At 36.4% G+C, this 24,173-nt stretch overlaps 1 protein-coding gene and 1 pseudogene across 4 annotated transcripts; one reads left to right on the forward strand and one right to left on the reverse strand.

Annotated features, from left to right (window-relative positions):
• Positions 1-3,103: 3,103 nt before the first annotated feature.
• On the forward strand, positions 3,104-9,351 carry LOC129313436 (histidine kinase CKI1-like; annotated as a pseudogene).
• A 757-nt stretch (positions 9,352-10,108) lies between these two features.
• Positions 10,109-23,923, reverse strand: LOC129313422 (uncharacterized). Of its 4 annotated transcripts, none has more exons than XM_054956512.1 (26): positions 23,768-23,923; positions 23,431-23,510; positions 21,510-21,879; positions 20,883-21,037; positions 19,654-19,893; positions 19,403-19,512; positions 19,229-19,306; positions 19,050-19,156; positions 18,367-18,461; positions 17,839-17,969; positions 17,618-17,721; positions 17,443-17,520; positions 17,238-17,316; positions 16,873-17,041; positions 15,265-15,335; positions 15,035-15,115; positions 14,871-14,941; positions 14,294-14,390; positions 14,116-14,175; positions 13,940-13,994; positions 13,480-13,859; positions 12,760-13,406; positions 11,728-12,649; positions 11,079-11,633; positions 10,858-10,916; positions 10,109-10,559 (listed from the first exon to the last, which is right to left on the reverse strand). In XM_054956512.1, exons 3-26 carry the CDS (start codon positions 21,863-21,865, stop codon positions 10,364-10,366), a joined length of 4,896 nt encoding a protein of 1,631 aa, XP_054812487.1. In that variant the 5' UTR covers positions 21,866-21,879; positions 23,431-23,510; positions 23,768-23,923; the 3' UTR covers positions 10,109-10,363. The 4 variants fall into 4 exon arrangements, with proteins under 4 accessions (XP_054812487.1, XP_054812480.1, XP_054812496.1 ...); XM_054956505.1 differs by having other exon boundaries at positions 21,510-21,961; XM_054956521.1 differs by lacking the exons at positions 23,431-23,510; positions 23,768-23,923 and adding an exon at positions 22,548-23,379 and having other exon boundaries at positions 21,510-21,961.
• Positions 23,924-24,173: the final 250 nt, after the last annotated feature.

Consider the following 24,173-nt stretch of genomic DNA (forward strand, 5'->3'; position numbering starts at 1 on the left):
GTCGTTCGCTGACAAACCTAGCCTTTCACTTATAAGAAGTTACCAGGCCAAAGTCAACTTACTCATTTGTGTAATCTGGTTTTCTTTAATACTAACAACCATGGGGTGTCGTATCTCTAATTTAGCCTCCTCATAAACTGATGGAGACTAGTTAAGTTCGAGTCTCTCATAGAATAAGTGAAACAATCCTAAATCAAATATGAGATATGAGCTACCTCTCGATTTCAATGATCAATGCCAAGGTAACATGGGATGTCCTTTATGCTACTCTCTATTTTGTTTTGCATAGTGCTTAATGTCATTTCGCTGTATCGGTTCCCAAGTTATTTTAGTGGACATTTTAATATATTTAAGACAGCTCATCTTCTACAATTCTAGCTATTTCAATGTTATCTTCTATGTTCGTATCTCGAGTGTACAATCTATTAATGCAAACTTCATGATTTCCTCTTGCATTCCAATTTGTCCGGGTTATCTAACTCTCCCTTACATTTAAATTGTCATTCATTTCTGCTAGATTTTATGATTAGAATTCTCTCTCGGGCCAAAAAAATAAATTTCAATTCCACCAAATCAAATCATTATTGAGTAAGCTTCATCAACAACCATTGTTAATTTACAAGACAATTTATAAGAAACGTCTGATAATTATCTAAATCACCGTATATCAACAAAATATCTTTACATCCCAGGATCGATCTAAGAATTTACTTCGTTTGTTAAAATATTTTTAGTGTAAATCTTAAAAAGACTCATTATTACACAAAATCAACCACTTTACATACTTTTTACCAATCTCCCTTAACAATTTCAAATCTATACATATAACCTTACATAACTATGCAAAATTTAAAATTTCCTGATATCAACTTTTCCTTATTTATTAATCAATAAAAATCTACAACTATAGCAATACCTAACAAAATTACCCCAAATTCCATTCATAACATAAAAACATAAATGTTCACTTTTAAATAATATCCTAAATATTATTATTTACATCGCATTACCCGGCTGGATTAAATATATTAACCTAAACACGTATATATATTTCCGGCTAAAAACATTAAACTTTTTAGATAAACTAGCTCATTGTCATATCATATTATTATGACTGTACCAAACTTCAATACTCCCTCCATTCGGTAAGAAAAAACAAATGTGCACTTGCCTTAGAGTGATAAACAATTTCCCTGCGTTCATCGACAGCTGCCATCAAATCAAATTAAACAATTGCATTTAACCACCACACATTTTCCTTCTTTTTTTTTTTGCAATTTAATAATACAATACCAAAATCAATTAAATCGATGTACTTCATTGAAAATTATACGAACTCAGTGCTACAAAAACTAAACTTCCATAAACGTCTGATCCACCTAATGCTAAACGTCAGGCTCCTAATATGTAAAATAGATCCAAACAAGTTATATCTGCCACTGATCTTTTACTTGACAAGTCTGTTCTTTGATAAATTACACTTAACACACCCACCTATGAATAAGTACTTCCGGATTCAATAATCATAACTTCTATGCATTGCTTTTCATGATTTACTTTACGTTTGAATTCCTGAATTACAAAATTACAAAATATAACCATAGCAAATATAAACAAATTATCGAAATTACACTTTTAGAAATCTAACAATGCCATGAGATTATGAATAGAGTTCAATATTACTTTTTAAGTCACTCATAAACCTTATATTTGATTTTAAAATTCCTGTCCATTGATCAACTTACACATACATTAACATTTCTCAGTTCAACTCTCAACCAAATTAAATTCTATTGCACTCATATCAATCATTTTAAAAAACCATTTGTGCGCGCATGCGTGCTATTTTGATTTACATAGCACTTCACTTTTTTTACTTGTATCTTTAATTTTTTTTTATCATGCAATATGTCATAAGTTACATCCATTAACAAAAAAATTTATATAGCATCCATCAACTTATAGCATCCATCAACAAAGTAAAATGATAAGGTTGGCCAAATTGTTGATACCCATTAATTTTGCATTATACATTATTTATAAAATTAATTTTATGTGGCCCAATTCTTTAATGGACACTGTTGCTATTACAACAAAAAATCTAGCAAATATAAATATTCAAGCAATCGTTTAAGGAACTATAAGACATGCAATCATTAATAATATTATTTGGGCTAAAACTAAAATGCCACTTGCAAAGGCCATAGTATAAAATAGGTTGAGCAATTCAAGGGTTACTCAAAAGAAACGAGCTCAATCTACTTTAGCTATACCAAAGCAATGCTCTAAGAGAAGGAAAATGACATCGTCCCCATCTATAATCTCCAAACAAATACCTATAAAGAGCCAATTTTTATGTGAAGGTAATATCATTATGTTTTCAGTCCAACAAGCAGTTTTTTGTTTTTCCGCAAACATATTGAAGTGACCAAGATGACAAATCTATAATCTCCTTGAGCTTTCTTCCTCAAACTTATTTATTACAGCACATATCACCATTAATAATTACTCTAATGCTCTTCTAAAATTCATATATTCATATTATACAAATGCCAGGTAATTTATGGAGATTGGAGAGCACAATTTACACAACACAAAATCATTTAATTCTCGATAACTTTATAAATTCACAACATACATACATACATACATACATACATACACACACACACACACACACACACACACACACACACACACACACACACACACACACACACACACACATATATATATATATATCATACAACATGTTGTTTGCCAAAAACAATCTAATGCAAAACAATACAAGTCCAATGGCAAGATCTAGCAGTCCAACAACAATATCTCCTGGACACAATACACGCACACACACACATCATACAACTTATCTTGCAAAATTTTAGTTAACTACTTCCAATTTACTCACTAACTTACCCATATATTATACCTCCTTCACTCTGCAACATTATCTCTCCAATTTATATAGCAAATTTTTACGAAGGTAATATGAACTACTTGTGCAACGCATGGAGTGTAAGATCTAGTTGATAGTTAAAAAACCGTCTCCATCCTCCATGGCACATAGCCCAACACGAGCCAGATGTGTGCACGGAGCCATAAAGACAAAAATGGCTCTATGAACAATAAAATGAATCTAGAACCATGAAAATGGGAACTGGCTTGATAGAACTCCCTTGTATAGTTATATTATAGGATATATTGACAATGGTGGGTCGTTTTTGTTGAACTTTCTGCTCACACGGCATCGTCAGCAACACATCATATTTAAAAAATAAAAATAAAATCACAAAAAAAAAAAAAACAGAAAAGAAATCTGAAATTTAAAAAGGGTAGAGACGGGTTCGGACTCCGGAGCATTTTGAACAAGCGTCGGAAAGGAGGCAGACCATATAGTGGATTTGAAAATAAAACCAGATATGGTTTCGAGACTAAGGACCTATTTAGTTGGAGGGGAACCCCTCCCCTTCTCCCCTCACCTCCCTTCCCCTTCATTCCCCCACCTTCCCTTTTTTCGAACTAAACAAAGCCTAAGAAACTAACCAAACAAAGCCTAAGAAACTGTACCGAAGTGGTAGCTTCGATCTTTGTATTATTGCTGTTCTTGAGTTCTTCCCCCAGATTGACGCAGCTTGTTCTTCATCGTGTGGCAAAATCCGCAACATATCGCATCCTTTTCGTCTGAAAGGGGACCCCCAAACATTGCGGCGACAAGAATTACGAGTTACAGTGTATCTACGGCAACGGTGATGTCCTCGTATTACGCACTCTCTCCGACGAATTCTACGTGCAGTTGATCAACTACACCGATTCCAGAATCGGACTTGTCGATCCAAACTTCCATGATGATCGCTCCAATAATTGCTCCTCCTTCCTCGCTACTTGTTGTACGCCGGGAATTTCAGTAGTTCCGGCATCTTCAGTCTCGGATATCCTGATTATGAAGTAAGATATATGAAGTGTGAAAGAGAAGTGAGGGACAATCCTTATTACATCGACAACGTATCATTGGTGGACTTGGAGATGGCTGCCACGCCATTGTCGTCACGCTGTCGTTGATTCCTTACGATGAGTTCCTTAAGCCGCGGTATGTTGATATCCACCTGAACTCGCAGGTCTTTGGATCTGAGAGTCTGTGGGTTTATAAAGGTGTGTTATTATATATGTTTTAATTTCAGATTTCTTTTTTGCTCGTTGTGATTTTATTTTTTTAATATATTAGGCACATAAATAAATTTGATGTCTTGCTAACAAGGATGCTATGTAAACGTTGTTTGTGATACAAAAACGGGTCAAGTGACTAATTTTCCTTTTTATGAATTATTTTTCATGATTTATTACCATATATATAAGATTCTGTCGTGGACTTCTACCCAGACTAGCAGACAAGAGAATCAGGGCAATAAAAGCTTAGCACATTTGCATTGGATTCTAGCTTCAATGACCATAGGTTAATTTGTTATGACTAATTGTCAAATTTTGGAACGTGATTGAAAAGGAAATCAATTTTTTAAAATTATTTTATAACATTGTAGCATCCGCATTACGATGGATTTACAGCATGCAGAAGTGTCTGTATTGCACGAGAACAAGCTCCCAATATGGAAGAAGTACTGTCAAAGAATGTTAATTTTGATGAGAGATATTTGCTTCCAATATCGTGCCTCATAAATTTATAAGATTTTGTGTATATTTTCGCGGACCATTTTTTACCATTCGGAGACCTGTGGTTTACTGGTTTACTGCTTAACGTCACTGCCAATTCCATTTTATAGAGTTTTCAACGCAGTCCAGATATGACTATAGTTGATCAAATCCAGTATATCCAATCCAATGAGTTCTCGCTTATCAATGGTCTTCCGCCCTTCACCTGCTATTTTCTTCCATCTGGTAATTATTTGAGCAATTTTGACATGAATATTCTTTGTAAATCAATATTTTCCTTGTCTTATATTGTCCTTGTTTCTTCTTGCACCTGCTCGTGAAATTTTTAAAGGCGCTAATCTTCGTATGCGAAGAAATCATGAAGCTGAGTTCATGCGTCACCTGCATAGTCTCTACTCTCTTTTCCTTATTAGATATTATTTCTCTATTAACTTGCAATCTTGAACATTTGATGTTGGCTCTTACTGCGATGATAATTGTCTTATCATTGACGCCGTGCTGGTATGTTATGCTCAGACGTATTGAGCAGTGCGCTAGTTCAGACTCAGAATTTTCTCTTGGAACTACAAGATGAAATTAACCACTCTGCTAAACTATTACCCCCCATAAAGTCAGCGTCAGCCAATTTGGCACGAATTCTGAGTTCAACGTTCAATAACGCCACTAATATTTCATTCTCTGACATTGAGACCAAAGTTGGTATCTTTCTGGTTTTTCTCATCATATAGAAAGACGGCTCTACTTGGTTTTTAACCTTTTCCTTTTTGTGTGGTTCTGTTACAGGTGGCTCCAGTGTTATTTCATGCATTTGAGATGGTTCCTCAGTTGTCCGAAATCTCATACATTGGGATGGATGGTCTATTTTTCTCATACTACACAGAACACAATCAAACTCTTGCATTGTACTTCAACTCTTCCTTTTCTTCAATCTCGGGTGCTTCAGTAATTGCATACCATGTTCAACCTGTAAATCGTGACACTGGTGGTTTATATGGTGAAGCCGTAATATACAAGCACCCTGTTAATACGAGTTGGACCCAGGAAGCAGTCAACAGTTCAAACGGATATGCCTCAACGGGATACAAGTGGAGTGACAGTCATCAGATTTTATTTCTTAATTTGGTGAGAATTTCAATAACTGGAGTTATCTCATTAGGACTTCCAGCAGCGATAATTACAGACTTTGTCTCTCCTAGTAGGCGTCAAGGTGCAAGCTTGTATTTGGCTTCCAAAGATGGAAAGGTGCTTCTACAGGGAATCCAACATGCCCATATAGTATTCTATAATGATACGGCTTCGTTCCATTCAATGAAACCAAGTGATGAGCAATCGAGTTATCAGGGTACCGTCTCATGCAAGGCTGAAGCCGCTGCTACTGTTTTGAAAATTGGGGATAGTCAATATTGGACGCGCTGCTCGTCAATTGATAGAATGGGAGTAGAATTGGTGCGTTTTAATCAATTTACACCTTCCCTTTGTTATACATGCATGAGGAAAAGAATAGGAAATTAGAGTAGCTGCATCATATTCTCTCTGTTATGAATTACGACTCGTGTCATCTTTGCTGCAATACGTCATATTTATTAAAAATTTAGAATGGTAATATAAGCATATATTTTCCTCCAAGTCTATGAAATCTAACCGTATCACTATTTCAAGGAAAACTAATAATATTCAAAGCTTAAACTTTTAAAGGGTATATATAACTGTAGTTGGATTATGTTTCAGGTGTACGTCTTGGCTGTTCCCCAGAATGGATTGGTGACCTTTGTGCAGGAGAGTAGAAAACGGGGATTGATACTAATGAGTGCAATGATAGTGATGCTATTGGTCTCTATCTTTGGTTATGTTAAATGCTATAATGGGTCGGCGAGAGATGCACTTGTGTGCCTCTCTCATCAAACAAATGGAAGCCCACAGCAAGCAGAGAGGAAGAGTATGAATAAGAGCCGAGCATTTGCTAGTGCTAGCCATGATATTCGTGCTTCTCTTGCTGGTCTTGCTGGTTTAATAGAGATGTCCTATGAAGAAGTTATCCCGGGTTCAGAACTAGAGGCCAATTTAAAACAAATGGGTGTTTGCACAGAAGACTGACTTGGTAAAAGTGTTCGTTCAAATTACTCTGAATTGTACATAATCCTAAATCTTTTACTAATTTATTTCTCTGGTCCCTTGATATAGCAAACACTTCTTCTTTGTGTTGAGCTTTCATGGAATGCACTGACTTCGCCACTTTACTTACAGGGCTATTGAATTCTATTCTTGATACAAGTAAGATTGAGGCAGGGAAAATGCAGCTTGATGAAGATGAATTTGATCTATCCCAAGTCATAGAAGATGCAGTTGATTGGTATTATCCTACAGCTATGAAGAAAGGTGTTGATCTTGTCTTGGACCATTGTAACGGTTCAGTTATCAGATATTCGCATGTCAAAGGTGACACAGGAAAGCTTAAACAAGTTTTGTATAATTTAGTGAGCAATGCTGTTAAATTTACTAACGAGGGACACATAGCTGTTCGAGCTTGGGCTCAAAAGCCAAGTTTCCAGAACTCAATAATGGCGTCTAAAAGTACAATTCTATCAAGCATTTGGCATGCTTATTTTATGAGAAAAATGAATCAGATAAGTAGAAGTAAGAAATGGAGTCCAACAAGATCCAAGCTTGTTGGAGTTTGTGTTTGAAGTAGATGATACTGGAAAAGGAATTCCTAGGGAGAAGCATAAGTCAGTGTTTGAGAATTACGTTCAAGTCAAAGAAACTGCTTCAGGACTAGGAGGCACTGGTTTGGGACTTGGTATTGTACAATCGATGGTAGGCACCAACTTCTTCTTCTTCTTCTTTTTCATTGTCTTTTTTTAAGCAAATAGACTTCTTCTTAGTTGTTCCCAATGAATTCAATGCTAAACTTGGAAATTATTTTCGTAGGTACGTTTGATGCATGGGGACATTGAAATTGTGGAAAAGGAAATAGGTGAAAAAGAATCATGCTTTAGATTCAATGTCCTCCTTCACGCGTGTGAGACAGTCACAGGTGGTAGTATCACTAAAGAAGATAATGATTCAGGAGGTGACTTAAATCTCAATCATCTTCAAGTTCAAGATATAAACATCCCTAGTTCGGGTTCTAGCATCTGTTCCCCAAGCCCAAAATTACCTATTTTTGCCTGTAGTAGGTCAGGGGCTTCTTGCATTGTTCTTTTGATACAAAATTAAGAGCGACGAAGGACGGCCCTGAGGTTTAAGGAGAGCTTAGGGATTATAGATAAGGCTGTGAAGCAGTGGGAGCATTTGTCTCGTACTCTTAAGAAGATCAAGCAAAAGGAGCATAATTCTAGCCAGAGCTCTATAGGAACATCAGATACCAGTTCTAGGCCAACATCTCAAAATTCTAATTCCAGGGCCAAAGGATTTCCTCTGAGTGCTACAGATGGAAACGACTACATGCCTTCAATTTTTAGCAAGTTAGAAGATAGAGCTTCCTTGGGTTTGGTTCTGCTTGTGATTGATTCAGCTGCAGGACCCTTTTCAGAACTTAGCAGAATGGTGTCTGCATTCAAAAGAGACCTTGGGAGTCCTTGCAAGGTAGTTTGGTTAAATAAACCACTTGTGTGTGGAGTCAATTTCGAAGCACTTGATGAGGATGCATCAGACCTTGACGACATTATCCTGTCCAAGCCATTTCATGGTGGTCGTTTGTTTGACGTCATAAGGCTTCTTCCTGAGTTTGGTGGTAGTTCAACTAGTATATCTAGAATTGGGAGAGTAAGGAGGGGCATTTTTCATGATAGACTTAGGAAACCATTCAAAGATTCCCACATCTCAAGATATCAGTCACCTATATTGGATCGAGCAAAATTTTCCGCAGCTAATGCAAGCCCATTTCAAGACTATGGTAGTTCATCGAGGAGGGATCAATTGTATTCTTCTGGTAGGCCCAGCGCAAGGAATTCTCCAATTGACCACGAAGAGATACAAGAGTTTGATTATTCAACCAATGACAAGCCTTTGGGTGAAAAGAAATTTTTGATTGCTGAGGACACTGAACTTCCACGCAAGATAGCTTTTAAGACTTTGATGCAGCTAGGTGCAAGTGCAGCTAATGTGAAGGAATGCAAGAATGGCGAAGAAGCAGTGAATCTAGATGAAGAGAGTTTAAAAGGGGCTTGTCCTTATGATTACATCATAATGGACTGAGGTAAAGGCTAAATTTTGAACTAACCTGTTTTACGGAGTTTTGATGAGGGGTTAATCACGTAACGATGATACATTTATTTATGTTGGGGTTATTGAACAGATGCCAGTAATGAATGGATTTGAGGCAAGAAGGCTGATAAGGAAGATGGAGAAGGGGTATGGAGTTCACATCCCTATCTTGGCTTTAACAGCTCATACATCAGGGGAGGAGACCAACATGACGAAGGAAGCAGGAATGGACGCTCATTTAGACAAGCCACTTAAAGCAGACCATTTACTGGATGCCATAAGAAACATGCACAATGATAGTCTGAATTGGCGTGTTGTCCCGACACAACATTTAGTACTCGCTCAGAAGCTTGCGTTTCTATTTTTATGTTTAGTTGTTTCTACTAGCAGTCGATTATATCACAATCATGCTAAGCTAATAACCATGGAAGGGCTTGTTAGTTTTGCTGGAAAAATTATTATAAATCAGTATCACAAGAATGCTAAGTGCTTGAAGCGGCTCCCCAGGTCATCTTAACTTGGTAATCAATCCCCGAACGCAGGAAAAACGGCTAGTAACCTATACCAATCCTACTTGTAAAGAGCGGATTGCCACCGAGCACCTCCATAATAACGCCAAATGTAAAGATGTATCTCACCAAGGCCAGGATCGTAAGCGCATTTGAAGCTGGATTTGCGAATGAAGATTCGTTGACTGAACAAAATTGGAAGCAATGCTATTCGCGGCACATAATTCCCCTCCTCGTTGCCTATTACCATTTCTCCCATCCATCTGAAAAAGCACAACGACATGAACATGCCAATTACCTCGGCTATCTACCTGTCTACGCTTTGCCAGAGAAAAACCCAACACACCACTCATCGTGTCCTTCCCTCGACAAGAAATTGATCGCAGATGTGCTTTGGAATGTGACTGTCTGGCTGGGATTGGCCTCCACAACACTATCATACTGCAAACTGTAATGCCTTGACCTACTAATTATGAAATCCCGGTCGTCGTGAAAAACCCTCCAATTACTAAAATGCTAGCATGCCAGTGAAACCTTGCTTCCTACTCAACCGTTCGTTGTTGATACTCTATCCACTTCTAAGTCCAAGTTAGCACCACCAATCTGGGACATGTCCATTCGCACTCAAAATATTAAAAGCGATAATACCACATTTTTAGTACCATCAGTACCATGCATGTGTACTGTTCACCAGGCGTGGCCTACAAAGAATGACCAAAGCATTCAAATATGTAGAAGGGCCAGAAAGCCCACCTCTATCATTACGCAGATAATTGGCATCTACAAAGATAAGCCAGAATAGATATACACACGCCCACGGATACACACGAAGCATCTTAGCCATCTCCATTCTTCTTTCTTTTGTTTTGCTTTGCTTTGTTTTGTTTTTGTTTTTTTTTTTTTGTACCTATAGACCAACTCATACCCAAAATTGGATTAAAGAATGGAATGAAATTTAAGATCAAAAATCCGTATTACACTTTCTATATCCTCTCAAGTTTTCTTCTAAACCAATCTGATGTGCGCTTGATCTTGCTCAACAGCGCAGGATTTTTTGTAAAGAAATTCTCAGCATTTGTTAGCATTACCATGATATCGTGCCTAGCACCTTCCACGCTCCGATAATAGTCATTCTTCAACCTTGATAGAATCAATTGAGGATATAACGGAACAGGAAACCTGCAATACAAGCCAATGAATTTCAATTTTTCACTCGATTATCTAGCCACTGATTATACTTAAAATGAAACCACTCCCCATCGTTCTCACTTCCCCCCTTTCTGCCAACGTCCTTTTTTTAAGGGAAAAAAAATCAAACTAAAGGCTTGCTTGCAACTAGTATCAGTTAGGAAGTGATAAGAAGTCCTGATATTCCCCGGACCTGGCTTTATCAAAATCACAAAGGTACATCTCTTCACTTCTTTCTGATAAAGTAACAAATTTTAATTTCATACTTTTGCAAATATTGTTTTCACACCTGTTTAAAAAGTCTGACTTCTCAGCTGCTCGGTTCAATGCCTGCATACCATCACTATCCTGCATTAAGGGGGGGAAAATAATTAAACATCCCATTCCTATTTCTTTCGTTTTCAAGCTACTTAATTCCTATTTTATTAACTCAAAATCGGAGCTATGCGTATTAAAAAGCCTATGTTAAGAAAACAGACAAATTATGAGAAGCAAAAGATGTATACTCACTTTGTGGATTAATTTATAAAAATAAGACAACAGCTTATTTCTGATCTCATGATCGATGTGAGAGTACTCCAATTGGATCTCAGGATCATACAGTTCCCAAGGACTGTGCAAATGAGTTTCCGTCGGATCAGTCTTGTACTGGATCATATGCCTCTCCCATGGACTATCTGGAAACTCATGACTTTTGGCCTGTGCTGAAAGAATACGACCTTCCCACCAACTTCCCCCTTCCCCATTTGCATTTCTCCACCAGACCATGCATTTATCTCTTGGTGACCAATTTCTCCTCATGGCAGTATCATACCATGTTTTCTCAACAACAAAATCCGGAAAATTAATCAATTCAGGCAGAGTTAATTTGAATGATTTACCACACACATTAGAAGAAGGATCTGCAAATCTAAGTTTGAGTTTACAACAGCTATCTCCAGAACCTGCTACCGTTGCGTAATCAAGTTCTTCAACCTTGCAAATTTCAACAGCACGGAGTCCTGCAATTGATCTCCAAGGACCAACTTCATAGGACTGACACGACTCTATGTACTCTTGGTGGCCCTGCCAACAAAGAAATTGTGCGGACTAAGGAACAGGTTATAGAAGCAAGCTACTGAAGCACCAAATTCTACAAGGTAAAAGAACCATGAACTACCTGTCTCAAGTATACAACTTCATCACCAAGTTGAGGAATATAACGGTAACCCTCCTCATGCTCTGACAGCATCAGCCACGACAACTTCTTGATTGGGGGGTTTGACATCCTTTGAATCAATGCCTCAGAATCACCTGCAAAATATCCACTCCGTCTGTTTCTTATAGGCCTTGATCTTTGATGAAGATGATCAGACATGTTAGCAGAAAATCCTGCCTGATTCAATGTTCCACCTGAAGTTTGACCCCCTCTAATCTTAATCCTTAGGTTCAAGTTATTTGACTCCTCTGATGTTGTCTTTATTCTAATGGATCGTGTTCTACGTATTGGATCACTTACTGCATTACATCGATCAATTCCTGAATCAATATGTCTATTGACAATCAGGGTGTTCTCTTCCTTGTCAGCACCAACATTAGGATTGACCTCACATTTTGATGATCTGTCCTTTTGTTGGGTGTGATCATGTGCTTTATTGTCAGAATATGAACATGATTGCTGCAGAGAACTTATTTTTTCATTATAGTGATCCTCTTCAGGTTCTTCCATTCCTAAATTAGACACCATAAATGAGGGATTCTCAGAATCTATCTGAGGGCTAACAAATTTCAGATTGCACGGACTTTTATTGTCTGCTGAAATTTGTTTCTTTTTAAGAACTAACTTAGTTGAATTTATAGGTGCTTTCATTTTGAGGTCAGGAGTAACTTCAGTTCCTTCTAGTGAGTCATCCGTGCGTTTGTCACCACCATTCAACAAACAATTCCCAGATGTCAATGACTCGTCACCATTCAGATAATGGTTGCCAGGCAGTGAAGACTCGAGAGACGAAGGTTGGAGTGCATTATCAAGATGAGCAGACTTTGGATGATTCCTGCAATTCATTCTCTCTACATCACTGGTCACTGCCTGTTCCAATCTTCTGCAAAATGAGGCCAGAAAAAACCTTAATTCTAAGACAGACAGTTGTTTTTTTTTTTAAAAAAAAAGGAGAGTTCTACCAATTTTACAATTATCTAGAATTTAACATACCCAATATTGCTGGATGTGTCTCTCATATCTTCATGTATGTGGTGGCTTTCAGGAGGTGCAACATTCACATCTATAAATGATAATGCTGGGTCTGTAGAACTTCTGTCCAGTAGAGATTTTTGGATACTTTCTAGAGATTTGGAAGACTCACATACCATGTCAGTCTGAGTGTCACACGCATGAGCCATGTCCTCTAAAGGTAAATTTTTCTTAGAATCTCGAAGTGAAAACTTAAGAACCAGCCGCCTTCTATTTCCAACATTAGCTTGAGACTCTGAATGTGCAGGAGGCTTGGATGCATTAGCAAGGCTATCAAGAAATGGTTGTTTATGTTCCTCACACACATTTTGAATCTTCCTTTCAGGCTCACTAATAATATCTGAATCTTGCAAACTGTCAGATGATTCATCTTCAAGATCAACGTCTTCCCCATCTGTAGATATTTCATCCATCTGGGACAACATATTACGAGCAATCCGTGCAGCCGTCCGCTGAGGTCTTATTGTCTTGGTGTTGGAAGATTTTCCTTTAGATGATTTCCGGATGTTTTTTGATTTCTTAATTCTGTTACTTCCAGACGGCATGCCATCACAATCATTCAAGTTCCTTTTCCTGACACGCCTTCCAGAAGAAGTCGTTGACTCCACCTGAGAGATATTAAGGTTAGGGAAGAAGCTGTAATCAAAGATTTAGTCCAAAATAGATAAAAGCACTACTTACTTCAACATTTTGTTTTTTCCTTCTTGACCTTCGAAGGCTATCCCAATCATCTCCACTGCACTCTGGATCACTAGTAGAGATTGAACTTATACCCCCCTGCTCAGCTTCACTAGTATTATCATCATTTACATTGTATTCTGAGTCATTATCATCACTTATAATTTCAATTTCTGGCTCCCAGAACATAGCATCTATGAACTCTGGTTGTGGCTCAACCATTCTTTCCAAATCCGCCAAGGGGATCACCTGGTAGTCCTGGCCAACACTGAAATCTGGACCAACAGCATACTTTATTGATGAAGGACGCCATTCAATGCCGAGAGCACCAAGCCGACGACGCTGAAATTGACTCTGATAAGGCTCTGGGTATGGCACCATACCTGGTAATGAAAATAGTTCATAGGTGTATTTTGACCCAAAAAGAAGTGCATGAATTACAGCATAGGAGCCAAGCATATACTAGAATCACACAGAGGATCCTGAATGTTTCTTCGATATGGTGTAAGTTGAGTCTCCTGCACCAAGTGTTATATATATTAGCAGATGTATTGAATACCTGAAAAATGATATATTTTATTTTCACATCAATCCTGATGACAAAATCACTGAGTACATGGCATAATGGTTAGTAAAAACCTGATCAAGAACATTTCCCTGGGTATCCCGTACAAGGGGTCGATAATCCCCAAGAAAAAACTGCGAGACAAATCAAGAAACAATACATCATAAATAAACTTGTAACATCATAAATAATCTTATTAAATACTAACATGGTTAACAAAAAAGGGGAAGCAGCATTTCTATATTTGACCACCTGATCATACTTTGCATCCTTCTGGGACTCTCCTTGACCTGTATTAAGAAAATATATTTGGCCTACATCATCTGAGAGCACAATTGATGTTCCATCCCTACGTGTAAAAAATGAAAAGGAAATATCATTGTTTACCGTATATTAATGTTAAAATTTGAAGTGATAAATATCTAACTTACAATCAGAATGCATACATGAATATATGCTAGAAAACAAAGACAAATGAAACTCAATTGAGAAAACAAAGAACATGAAAAGATTAGACAGCTAAGTAGAGTTACTCTTTGCCAAAGTCAACTACAATCAAGTCACAAGACAAATCAAATTCAATTGAGAAAACAAACACAGAAAACCTTCATTATATTATCACCCATTTACCGTAGTATGGTAATGGAATAAACCAAAATCTTTGCACGGAGAAAATCATAAACATGAAAGGCAATTTTTTGTTTTTGCTCATATTCTTTTCTTTTCCCCCCGGTTTTTGCTGATAGAAAGGAAATAATTGAATGCACGATAGTAAGAAAACATAAATGAACAAAAGCATAGTAATATAGATTATTCTATTGACACTTACGGAGAAAACTTCCCATCCACCAGCTTAAACCTTCCAATCTCATACGTCCAAATAGGTACACCCTCCCATATCTTGAAACAGAATATATATCAGAGAATCATAATTTAGATAGTTATACGTTAAGAGCACACAATTCTTAAAAACTTGAAAGATGAGGAGCTTACATCCCACACAATTGTTCGTCCATCATAACCAGCACTCATAGCTATCCGAGGGTTGAAGGGATGAACATCCAGAACATAAGACTGACAAACATTGAAAAGTGAAGCAACATTAGAAAGTTCAACTTAAGGTGAAAGAGTACAAATAATATAACAAAAATCAAACTTGTTTCCGTCAAGAGCAAACTAGCAATGCATAAAAAGAAAAAAGGTAGAGGGGGAGTAGAGATTACTGATGCAGTATGGCCAGTCAAAGAGTGCACTAAGCTTCCATCAACTGCATTCCAAACACATATTCTGCAATCTGCAAGATCAAAAGACAATGATGTGATGCTGCGTGGTAACACAATTGGCATCCAAAGTATCATCCCAAGTGACATCCAAGATGGAACCCTACATGGCAGTCAAGTCCTACATGGCAACATATGTGGAAACCATGTCTTAGGTGGCATGTTATGCCATCAGGCCACCCAAAGTCATGTCATTCAAGTAAAGGAAAACCCAAGTAAAGATATTCATAATCAAGAGGCTATAATATGTGTTGAGAACCCAAATCAAATATTAAAAGTCCAATACACAAGTGTACACTTGGACGAGGCAAATTGGGTCATAATCTTACATTAAACCCAAATGCATATTCTATGTCTTATTCTCCTTTAAGGTAAAGGCTTCAATTGAACCTGGAGATTGGATTTGGGTACATCTCAGGCCTGAAAGATTTCCAAATCTGAGGAAGACAAAGTTGCATCCAAAAGACGATGGACCTTTTCAAGTGCTGGAATGAATTAATGACAATGCCTACAAGATAAACCTCTCTAGCTTCTATGAGAATGTGTCAACTACATTCAACAATGCAGACCTTTCTTTATTTGATACATGTGATTCAAGAACGAATCCTCTTCAAGAGAGAGGGAATGATAGGAATCAATGGATGAGTCAAAATCCAATATTTAGTACCTCTGACCCATTACAAGACATTGGAAGACCAATGACTAGATCCAAAACTAAGAGAACAAACGAAGCCCTAAATTCATTAATTAAGCATGTTTTAAATGATCAAGAAGTCTTGAAAGCAAATGAAGTTCTAAAAGACCAAAGAAAGACTCTTAGTATATTGGGCTTAACCCAAGACACTCAAGTCCATAAATCCAATTAGTTTATCTTATTTTCATTTTAAATTTAAGTTTAGGAAAATTAATTTATTTTGTTTTAAGTTAAATAAGGATACAATATATCCATTAGGGATATGATCTATCCACTTGAAATCCTAGATTAACTAAAATTGTGTCATTTAGATTTTTAGAAGTTCATTTAAACAATTAAGTCATTTGTATTTTAGATACTTGATTTTAATTTGTGAATTGAATTTTTTCAATTGTGAGGATATTTTGATTAGTGTTGTTTTCCGTGAGATTACACACCATGGGATTTCAGATTACTGTGAGCTATCACTTGGTTGCCCCATATCAGACAAGCTATCAGCAGATGGATGCAAGCAACTTTGCTGCCATTTTGGATTGTCCCCTAGTAAATTTTCCTCCAATGAGACAAGGTAAAGGGAGATGTTCACAAAATTGCAATGTATGCATGAATAAATGCAAAAAGATGTTAAGTAGTGCATTGAGGATATGACATGGTGTGCATATCAGCAGCAACTATTAGTAAGAAGAACATGAAATAACTTCTAGATGCTCCCTGCTTTAACTTCATGGAAAATTAGTTTCCAATGAAGCCAAAATTTCCAAATACAACCTTTTGAATAATTTAGGCAAATCTATGGATCTGAGTGAGTATATACTTTCCCACCCTATTAAAGCATCAATTTTAATCTACAACGTTACCCATGATAGCAGCTAGTACAAATCGATTGTCCAGGCTCCATACAATCATATTGACACCCCGAGGAGTAGGCAAAAATCTCTGCCTTGGACCCCCTCGAGGAGGCTGAGGAGGCAAAGGTGGTGGAGGCACTTTCAAATGATATGCACGAGTCCACCGTCCCACTTTTCCCTGAAGCAGGATCAATGAACATATAAATTACACATTAAAGACTATTATCATGTTAATAAAAGAAACTGCATCACATGGGTATTCATTTAGTTACCCAGTACAATATACCTTGATTGATTATAGATAAAAAAGGGCAGTGCCTCGAGGAATAAAAAGGAAACAAATTTCCATGGAAACCTTATTTAAAGAAACTCACGTGAGATCTACGAGATCTAGGAACCCATATAATTGCACTTCCATCACGGGAACAGGTGACTATGTTATCATGACAAAACCTGAAGAATACAGTGCGTGAAAACACTATTGCCACATTTAGTCAAGAGAAAAGGTTGCACTAATTAGATTGAACATCATACAAGAGTAACAGACTATAATATGCAAATCTTAAAATATATATTGACCAGGAATTTCTGAACTTTGGGACATTTTCTTCCTTCAAAGAGTCAGATGTTGAAAATTTTGAAGCCACTGAGCAACCACTGCATTTGGAAGTTGCAAAGACAAATGAAACTATGCATAAAATAAATAAACAGAAGAAAAGAAAATAAAAGAAAGATATAACCAGGACTAGCGAACCTAAACTGCACATAATTAACATCATTTTCATGGCCAGCCAACAAATCCATCTCATGTATTGGTTGTTCTGAATCATCTGAGTTAGACCTAAAAGCACTCCACACCTACCAATAATTGTAGCCCAGCAAAAAGATCTGAGTGGATGTAACATTTCAACAACTAAAGTCAAAAGCATTAGGAAGAATAACAAAATGCATCAGAGAAGTCCTAAGTAAACATACCCTCGCAAAAGTATCAGAGCTACCAGTGACAAAAACAGTTCCATTTGCATTATACGCACAGCAAAGTATTTGATAGCTCTGTTGACCATTACTTGAGGAAGGTAAATTAGTAGGCGGACCGTTGTTCTTCCCTGCAATAAACTTTACAATTCTTCTCACAATCCAATAAGCAATCAAGAATAGCTAAATAACAAGAATTTATGGCAATCAGCAGGTCAGACTACTGATCTAAAATGTCTTTAAGTGAGGAACTACCAAGTTATAATTATATTTTGAACTAGCATTCAGCACAAAGATTACAAAGTTCAGACCATGTCAAAAATCCCAAATTTGAGAATTTGGTTTGAATGAGCTATGAAAGTTACATTTATTCTTCTAAGATGCATATTAATAAAAAAATTTATAGAATCTAAACTTTTGCATAGCACCATCCCCAATACAGCATAGTAGTTATCCCTGATTAATAAACTCAGGCCATATCCAGATCAAGGTCTGACCAATTAACAGCAATAGAAACAAAGATCTGACCTGTTATGGAATCTGAAGGCTGAGGCAGGTATATCCGTGGATTGCACTGTGAATATCTTGCATCCCATATTCGACAAGTTCCATCATCTGATGACCTACATACCTCAAAATGTGGAGTAACAAAATAAGAATCCTCAGACTTGAAGATCTTGATTGCTTATAAGGAAATCACAAAAACCAAAAAAATAAATATTGTTCTGCAACATAAGGTATGCTTAGTAAATTTGGATAAATATTGGAAGGATGATTGAAACTACCCAATATTTTAGAATAGACATCAACCTACACACAAACTAAAATAGTTTAAGTAATTTTCAAGGGATAAAAATACGTTCTTTGTTGAAAAGGTAACTGTGTTAATGCAATCATTTAATTTCATACTTTAAAATGCTAATAACATGCCCACAGAATTTGATATTTAAGGGTGGCAAATAAATTTAAATCTCAGTTCAAAGGAACAATTTTAATAATTATAATAGTAACACCATCATCATCATCACAAACTCAAATTTTAAGCAGTAACCATAAAATTTAACTAAACCTCAGATAAAAAATACTTCAAAATTTTTCATAAGCAATAAACTAATCCAATCTTAGGATAAAATTTTGGCGTTGCTAGTATAGACTAGCAACAAGATTTGAAAGCCAAAAAATCCTATTAAAGTACTACAGCTTGGACTCACGATAAAAGCTGGTATACAGCACTGGGCCTAGGACTAAATGCGATTGTGTTAACAGCCCCAGTATGTCCCCGTAAAACTGATATTGGCATTCCGTCTGGTAAGCGCCACTGTTGAAAAGTAAATATCAGCTCAGTTTCCCAAGAAATACAGGAAGATGACAAAAGTCAACATAGACTTACAACTCGAATGACAAAATCATTTGATGCAGATGCCACCAAAGCATTGTTTGAGCTTACAGCCAAATCAGTGATATCACCCTTCAATCCAAATAATCACAGAATCAGATTTAATGACAATAAAGGCTAAAATCACACATATCAAAATTACTTTCATGAACCATATTCTCAACTCACTTCATGTCCACGGCAACTGGCTAAACAAAATGCAGTTTCCATAGACCAAATCTTAACAAGACGATCATCTGAACCGCTGATCACATATCTTCCAGATCGATCAAATATGGCTGCATGACAATTGTCCAACAATTTTTAACCAAGTAACTTTTAACCGCTAATCTTCAAATCAATGTTCAACTTCCTATCAAATCACTCAATTTTAGCTGAAAGAAATCAAATCACAAGTTTAGCAAAAGAGCAAGCCATACCACAATAGACAGCCACACGATGTCCCCTCAACTTCTTTATGTTTTGCATCTTCTGTACCATAGTTGATGGTTTGGCTATTGCATAACATGCAGATCGAATTGATGGGGCTCGATGGTGTCTTGTGAAACCACCTCCAATTTCCCTTAAATATAGCCCCTGAACTTGATTAGCCTGCATGTGAGGCCAACGCAGGTAAGCTGGAAGGGGCTTAACTTGCTTCTCTGCTGTTTTCCTATCAACTGTGCAAAAAACCAGAAACTAAGGTAAAATAGATATTTATATTCTGTGATTTACAATGCAGATAGGGCCAAATAGATAGGGCCAGACTATGACATGTTTAGATACAGAGTTGACATTACAGACTTTAGAATAGTACCAAACTTGGAAAAAAGAGAGAACCAAGAAGAAACGCCATGCAAAAAAAAACTATTTGAACAAATATCCAGATATTTATCATCCTGGCCCTTCCTACTGTTATACAAGCTCAAAAAAAATTGAAAGGAGAAAAAAAAAAACTGCCAGACAATGGTTACATTGCACACAACCCAACCAGCAATCTCACTAGAGAAGTTCACTGAATATGACACATGCCAAAACGTGATCAAGTGAGTTCATTTGGAATAGAGTGATCCCACATACTAGTTTATTTGAAATAGTGTGAACCCACATACAACTTTAAATCGTTGTTCATTCTCAACTTGTTCTATATATGAACTAATTCATGAACAGTATTATAAACATAACATGCACTTACTTACGTGCAGATAAAAAAATTTAACTAAATAAAAAATATTAGCTCAGCTCATTTACAACCCTGAGGGAAGACATCAGATAATTTACTTAAATCTGTATTTTGTGATGCAAACATAATCATGGAATGTTCATATGTAAAATTATTAATAACAAAGCATCAATTCAAACTAGGTTTGAGTTGTCCAACATAGGCCTATCACTAAAACCCAAATCCCTTAAAATATTAACACATCCCTCAGTCTGAAGGATAAGAATAACATAAGACATTGATGGAAATTTGCAACCACGAATTCACTTTATTAATATATTGACTATGATACTAGCAGAAAAGTCTGATAGCAACGAAAGTTTAAAACTGTACTCGTCTCAGTTAACAGACATTTGTAATGTGTCACCTTAATTTAAAACTACAGGAATATAATGATAGGTCAAATAATTGAATAGAGAAAGTAGATTACAAGAGCACATCACGTACTGTCCAAAAGAGAAAAGGAACCAGATCCAAGTAAAGTAGGAACATCAGCAGCATTAGGGGTACTTCCTTCAAGTTTGCTGTGCATGGGATGGGCTGTACTCAGCACTAATTGCCTCAGAAGCTTTACCAAGTGATCCTTTGCTATGTGAGAATACCTTGTGGTTACATAAATGACCAAACTTCAATGCGCACACAAGTAATAGTAGGAGAAGGCCATTACTAACTTAAATAGTTTCCCAAGCCTAGCAAGAGTTTTCCCAAAAAAAAAAAACAAAAAAACAAAAAAGAAAAGAAAAGAAAGTTTGCTTTAAAATATAAAAGATCCCCATTTCCACAGGCACATTTTTTTCTACCTACAGAATTTTTATAGGCACATTTAAATTTGAAAAAAACTGACATTTGGAGCAAGCTATGCCTATGGCCATGACAAATGTGAGTTCCTAAAAGTTGAAGACATTGGACCTCTATGAAAAAAATGGAGAGAAAGAGTAGTTCAAAACGCTTATTGCATTTCTGTGCTGGGCCTTTTTTCAAAAACATTCCCTATAATTGCACATTGCAATTACTTTTACTAGCATAAGTGAAATTTACCGCCACATTGTGTGTTTTTAGAGGGGGGAAAAGTACCTGTCCACCAATATGTTGTAATTCAAAGGGAAAGAAATGCCATCATCATCATCATTCCCACTGTACAAACCACTTCTTGAAAACCAAGCATGATATCTTCTAGGTAGAAGCTGGTGCTCCAAAAGTTCATTCCAGAAATGCTCAAAAGTCCTCTTGCATGGCCCAGCAGACAAAAAATGCAGAATCAAAAAGTAAACTTCTCTGAGGTCTATATCCACATCAGTGTCAACAGCATGACCAGAAGCTCCTTTATCATTACAAGGTCGGGCCATCTTATCCATCTGATTTGCAAAGCTTAAAGGTGATACATTAACTAATGATGCACCAGTAGAAGCCATGCACTTTCGTGAATCCATGTTTTGAAAGAAGCCTAAGAAAGAGGAAAAGTTCCTTTTTGAAAATAGTTTCACTCAGCAAAGTAGCCAACCTCAATTATACATGCACAAGAAAACCTGATGCACACCAAATTAATAACAGATAAGGAACAAAATCAAAGAGAAGTCATACCTGGCTAAATTAGGCATCTATTGCCAATCACGGTAATTATGGAAACAACTTTGATGATATGATCTACAAGGTAATCAGTAGATTCTATTTTTGTATGATCATGATATGATTAGATTCAACAAGGCTCAATTCAGATGCAATTGTTTAGCCCAACATTAGAATGGTTAAAAAGATTAAGAAATACAACTGAACTTACTAGCTCAATTACAATAAAACTGTAGTGCCATGTTTAGATTTATAGTAAATGTTTTTCAAATTTTGAAAATTATGATTAGTTGATTACATCCTTGAAATTATTCATAAAAAAGAATTCAAATATATATACAAGAAAAGAGTGGTACAAAAAAGGAACAAATTTGAGAGCTAAATCAATTTTCCCTTTATTCATTCAAAAAATAAAATGATCCTATAAAGAAAGCATTTTATCATGTGAAAGAGGATGAGAAGGTCATACAGCTCAAATTGAGTCAAGCAGCGTGAGGATTCTATTTTTATCATCAGTGATCAGACTTGAAGCATTAATCTTCTTACCATTTATGTTAGATGTCCCTTCATAGGCAACTTATAATTGGCTAACATTTGGCAAGGATCCACAAGCTTTCAGTGGGACATCGTCATCAATTTTAACAGAAATCATTGGAGGTTAAAGTCTCTATTCTCATATTAGGTCAACCTGAAACTGTATTCATCTATAGAAGCTGATAAAGGAAGCAAACATTCAAAAGCTGAAATTTGATTAAAACTAATGCTCATTCTTTCTTTTATGAAGTAATCAATTAAAAAAAGCCATTTGATGAGTTGTCCAACATTTGACACCTGAACCACATAAATAAAATGAATGACTGCTCAAAACTATGTTGAAATTTAAAAAAGTATTTTGATTCACATGTCTTCTTTACAGAAGTAGTTTTACAAGGCATTGCATTCACATTAACCAACTAAATGTAAAATCGTTTTTAGCTCTCCTAGTGTAAACAAGAACAGGTTATGAAACAAATTAAAAATTGTACGAAGTAGAGGGGGCATTCTTCCCCATTTCACCTCTAAATAATGCAACTGCTACAACATGCAACACTATCAGGAATTTAGGAATAAGGGTAAAGTGAAACTCTCTTCAATCTGAATTCCATTATTTTCACGGCCGCTCAAGATCTTCCTCTCGAGGGAAATAGAAGGTGATTATCACAATACTTCAATAAGGTTAGCCCAAAGTTGAAGACTGAGTATAGCAAGAGTGCAAAATATGCATTCATAATAAGAGAAACTTAACAATCAACATCGCAATATGTTTCGCGGTAAATTTTATTCCTATGCGAGTATTTGGAAGACAGCCAATAGAGAGAACTGAAAGAAATGTCTCAATTGAAAGAATCCAACTGAAACAACATAATTGAAACAAAGTGGATGGAAGAACCTCTAAATTGCTTCAGGATGGTAAAGCAGCAAGGAAGTTAGGTTGGACTCCCAAGTCATCCGAGTCCACGACGAAGGCACCTGAAGAATAACCCATGGAATCCCGAAAAACATGTTATTTAAATCTTTGAGTAGTTTCGACACAAAGGGAAGAAATCCATTTACAAAAAACTTATCATTAAAAAAAAAATCTGAAAGATGCGATATTTAATTCGTTTTCTATCTAGGGCTTCGTTCCTATTATAGTCTCGGGTTAATAGGAAGAGATTTGAAAGTTGAACTTGCAGTTGCGGAGAAATTGAAGCCCAGGCTCTTCCAAGTCTCAAACACTAACTTACCATAAGAAAGAAATTTGTATTTGATGTGAGGAACTGGGGAAGGTTCGTCCGCAGCTGTAGCCTTTATTCTTTACCGTTTTCGGTATTGAGGGTTAATCTGGTCGGAAAGTTGCCCTCTCTACTTGGTGTCCGATGACGCAGCCGCAGAGGACAGCGAAGTTGGAGTTTGCGTTTTATTTATATTTATATAAATATTTTCCTCGTTTCACGAGAACATTGAATATCCTGCTATTTATTAAAGTAATATTGTGCTTTTAAAGTGTTAACATCTTTTTTCTTTTTCCTTCTTCTTTTTTCTTTTCAATTCAACCGGCTTTAGTAACTCCTCCTATACAAACCAATCCAAACTCTTCGTGCAGAGTTATAGACATGACTCATGTTATAAAATTAAATTAAATTAATAATT

The sequence above is a fragment of the Prosopis cineraria genome, unplaced genomic scaffold (genome assembly GCF_029017545.1).
Source record: "Prosopis cineraria cultivar Desert tree isolate PC_DT_omini unplaced genomic scaffold, ASM2901754v1 PC1, whole genome shotgun sequence".
NCBI classification, from domain to species: domain Eukaryota; kingdom Viridiplantae; phylum Streptophyta; class Magnoliopsida; order Fabales; family Fabaceae; genus Prosopis; species Prosopis cineraria.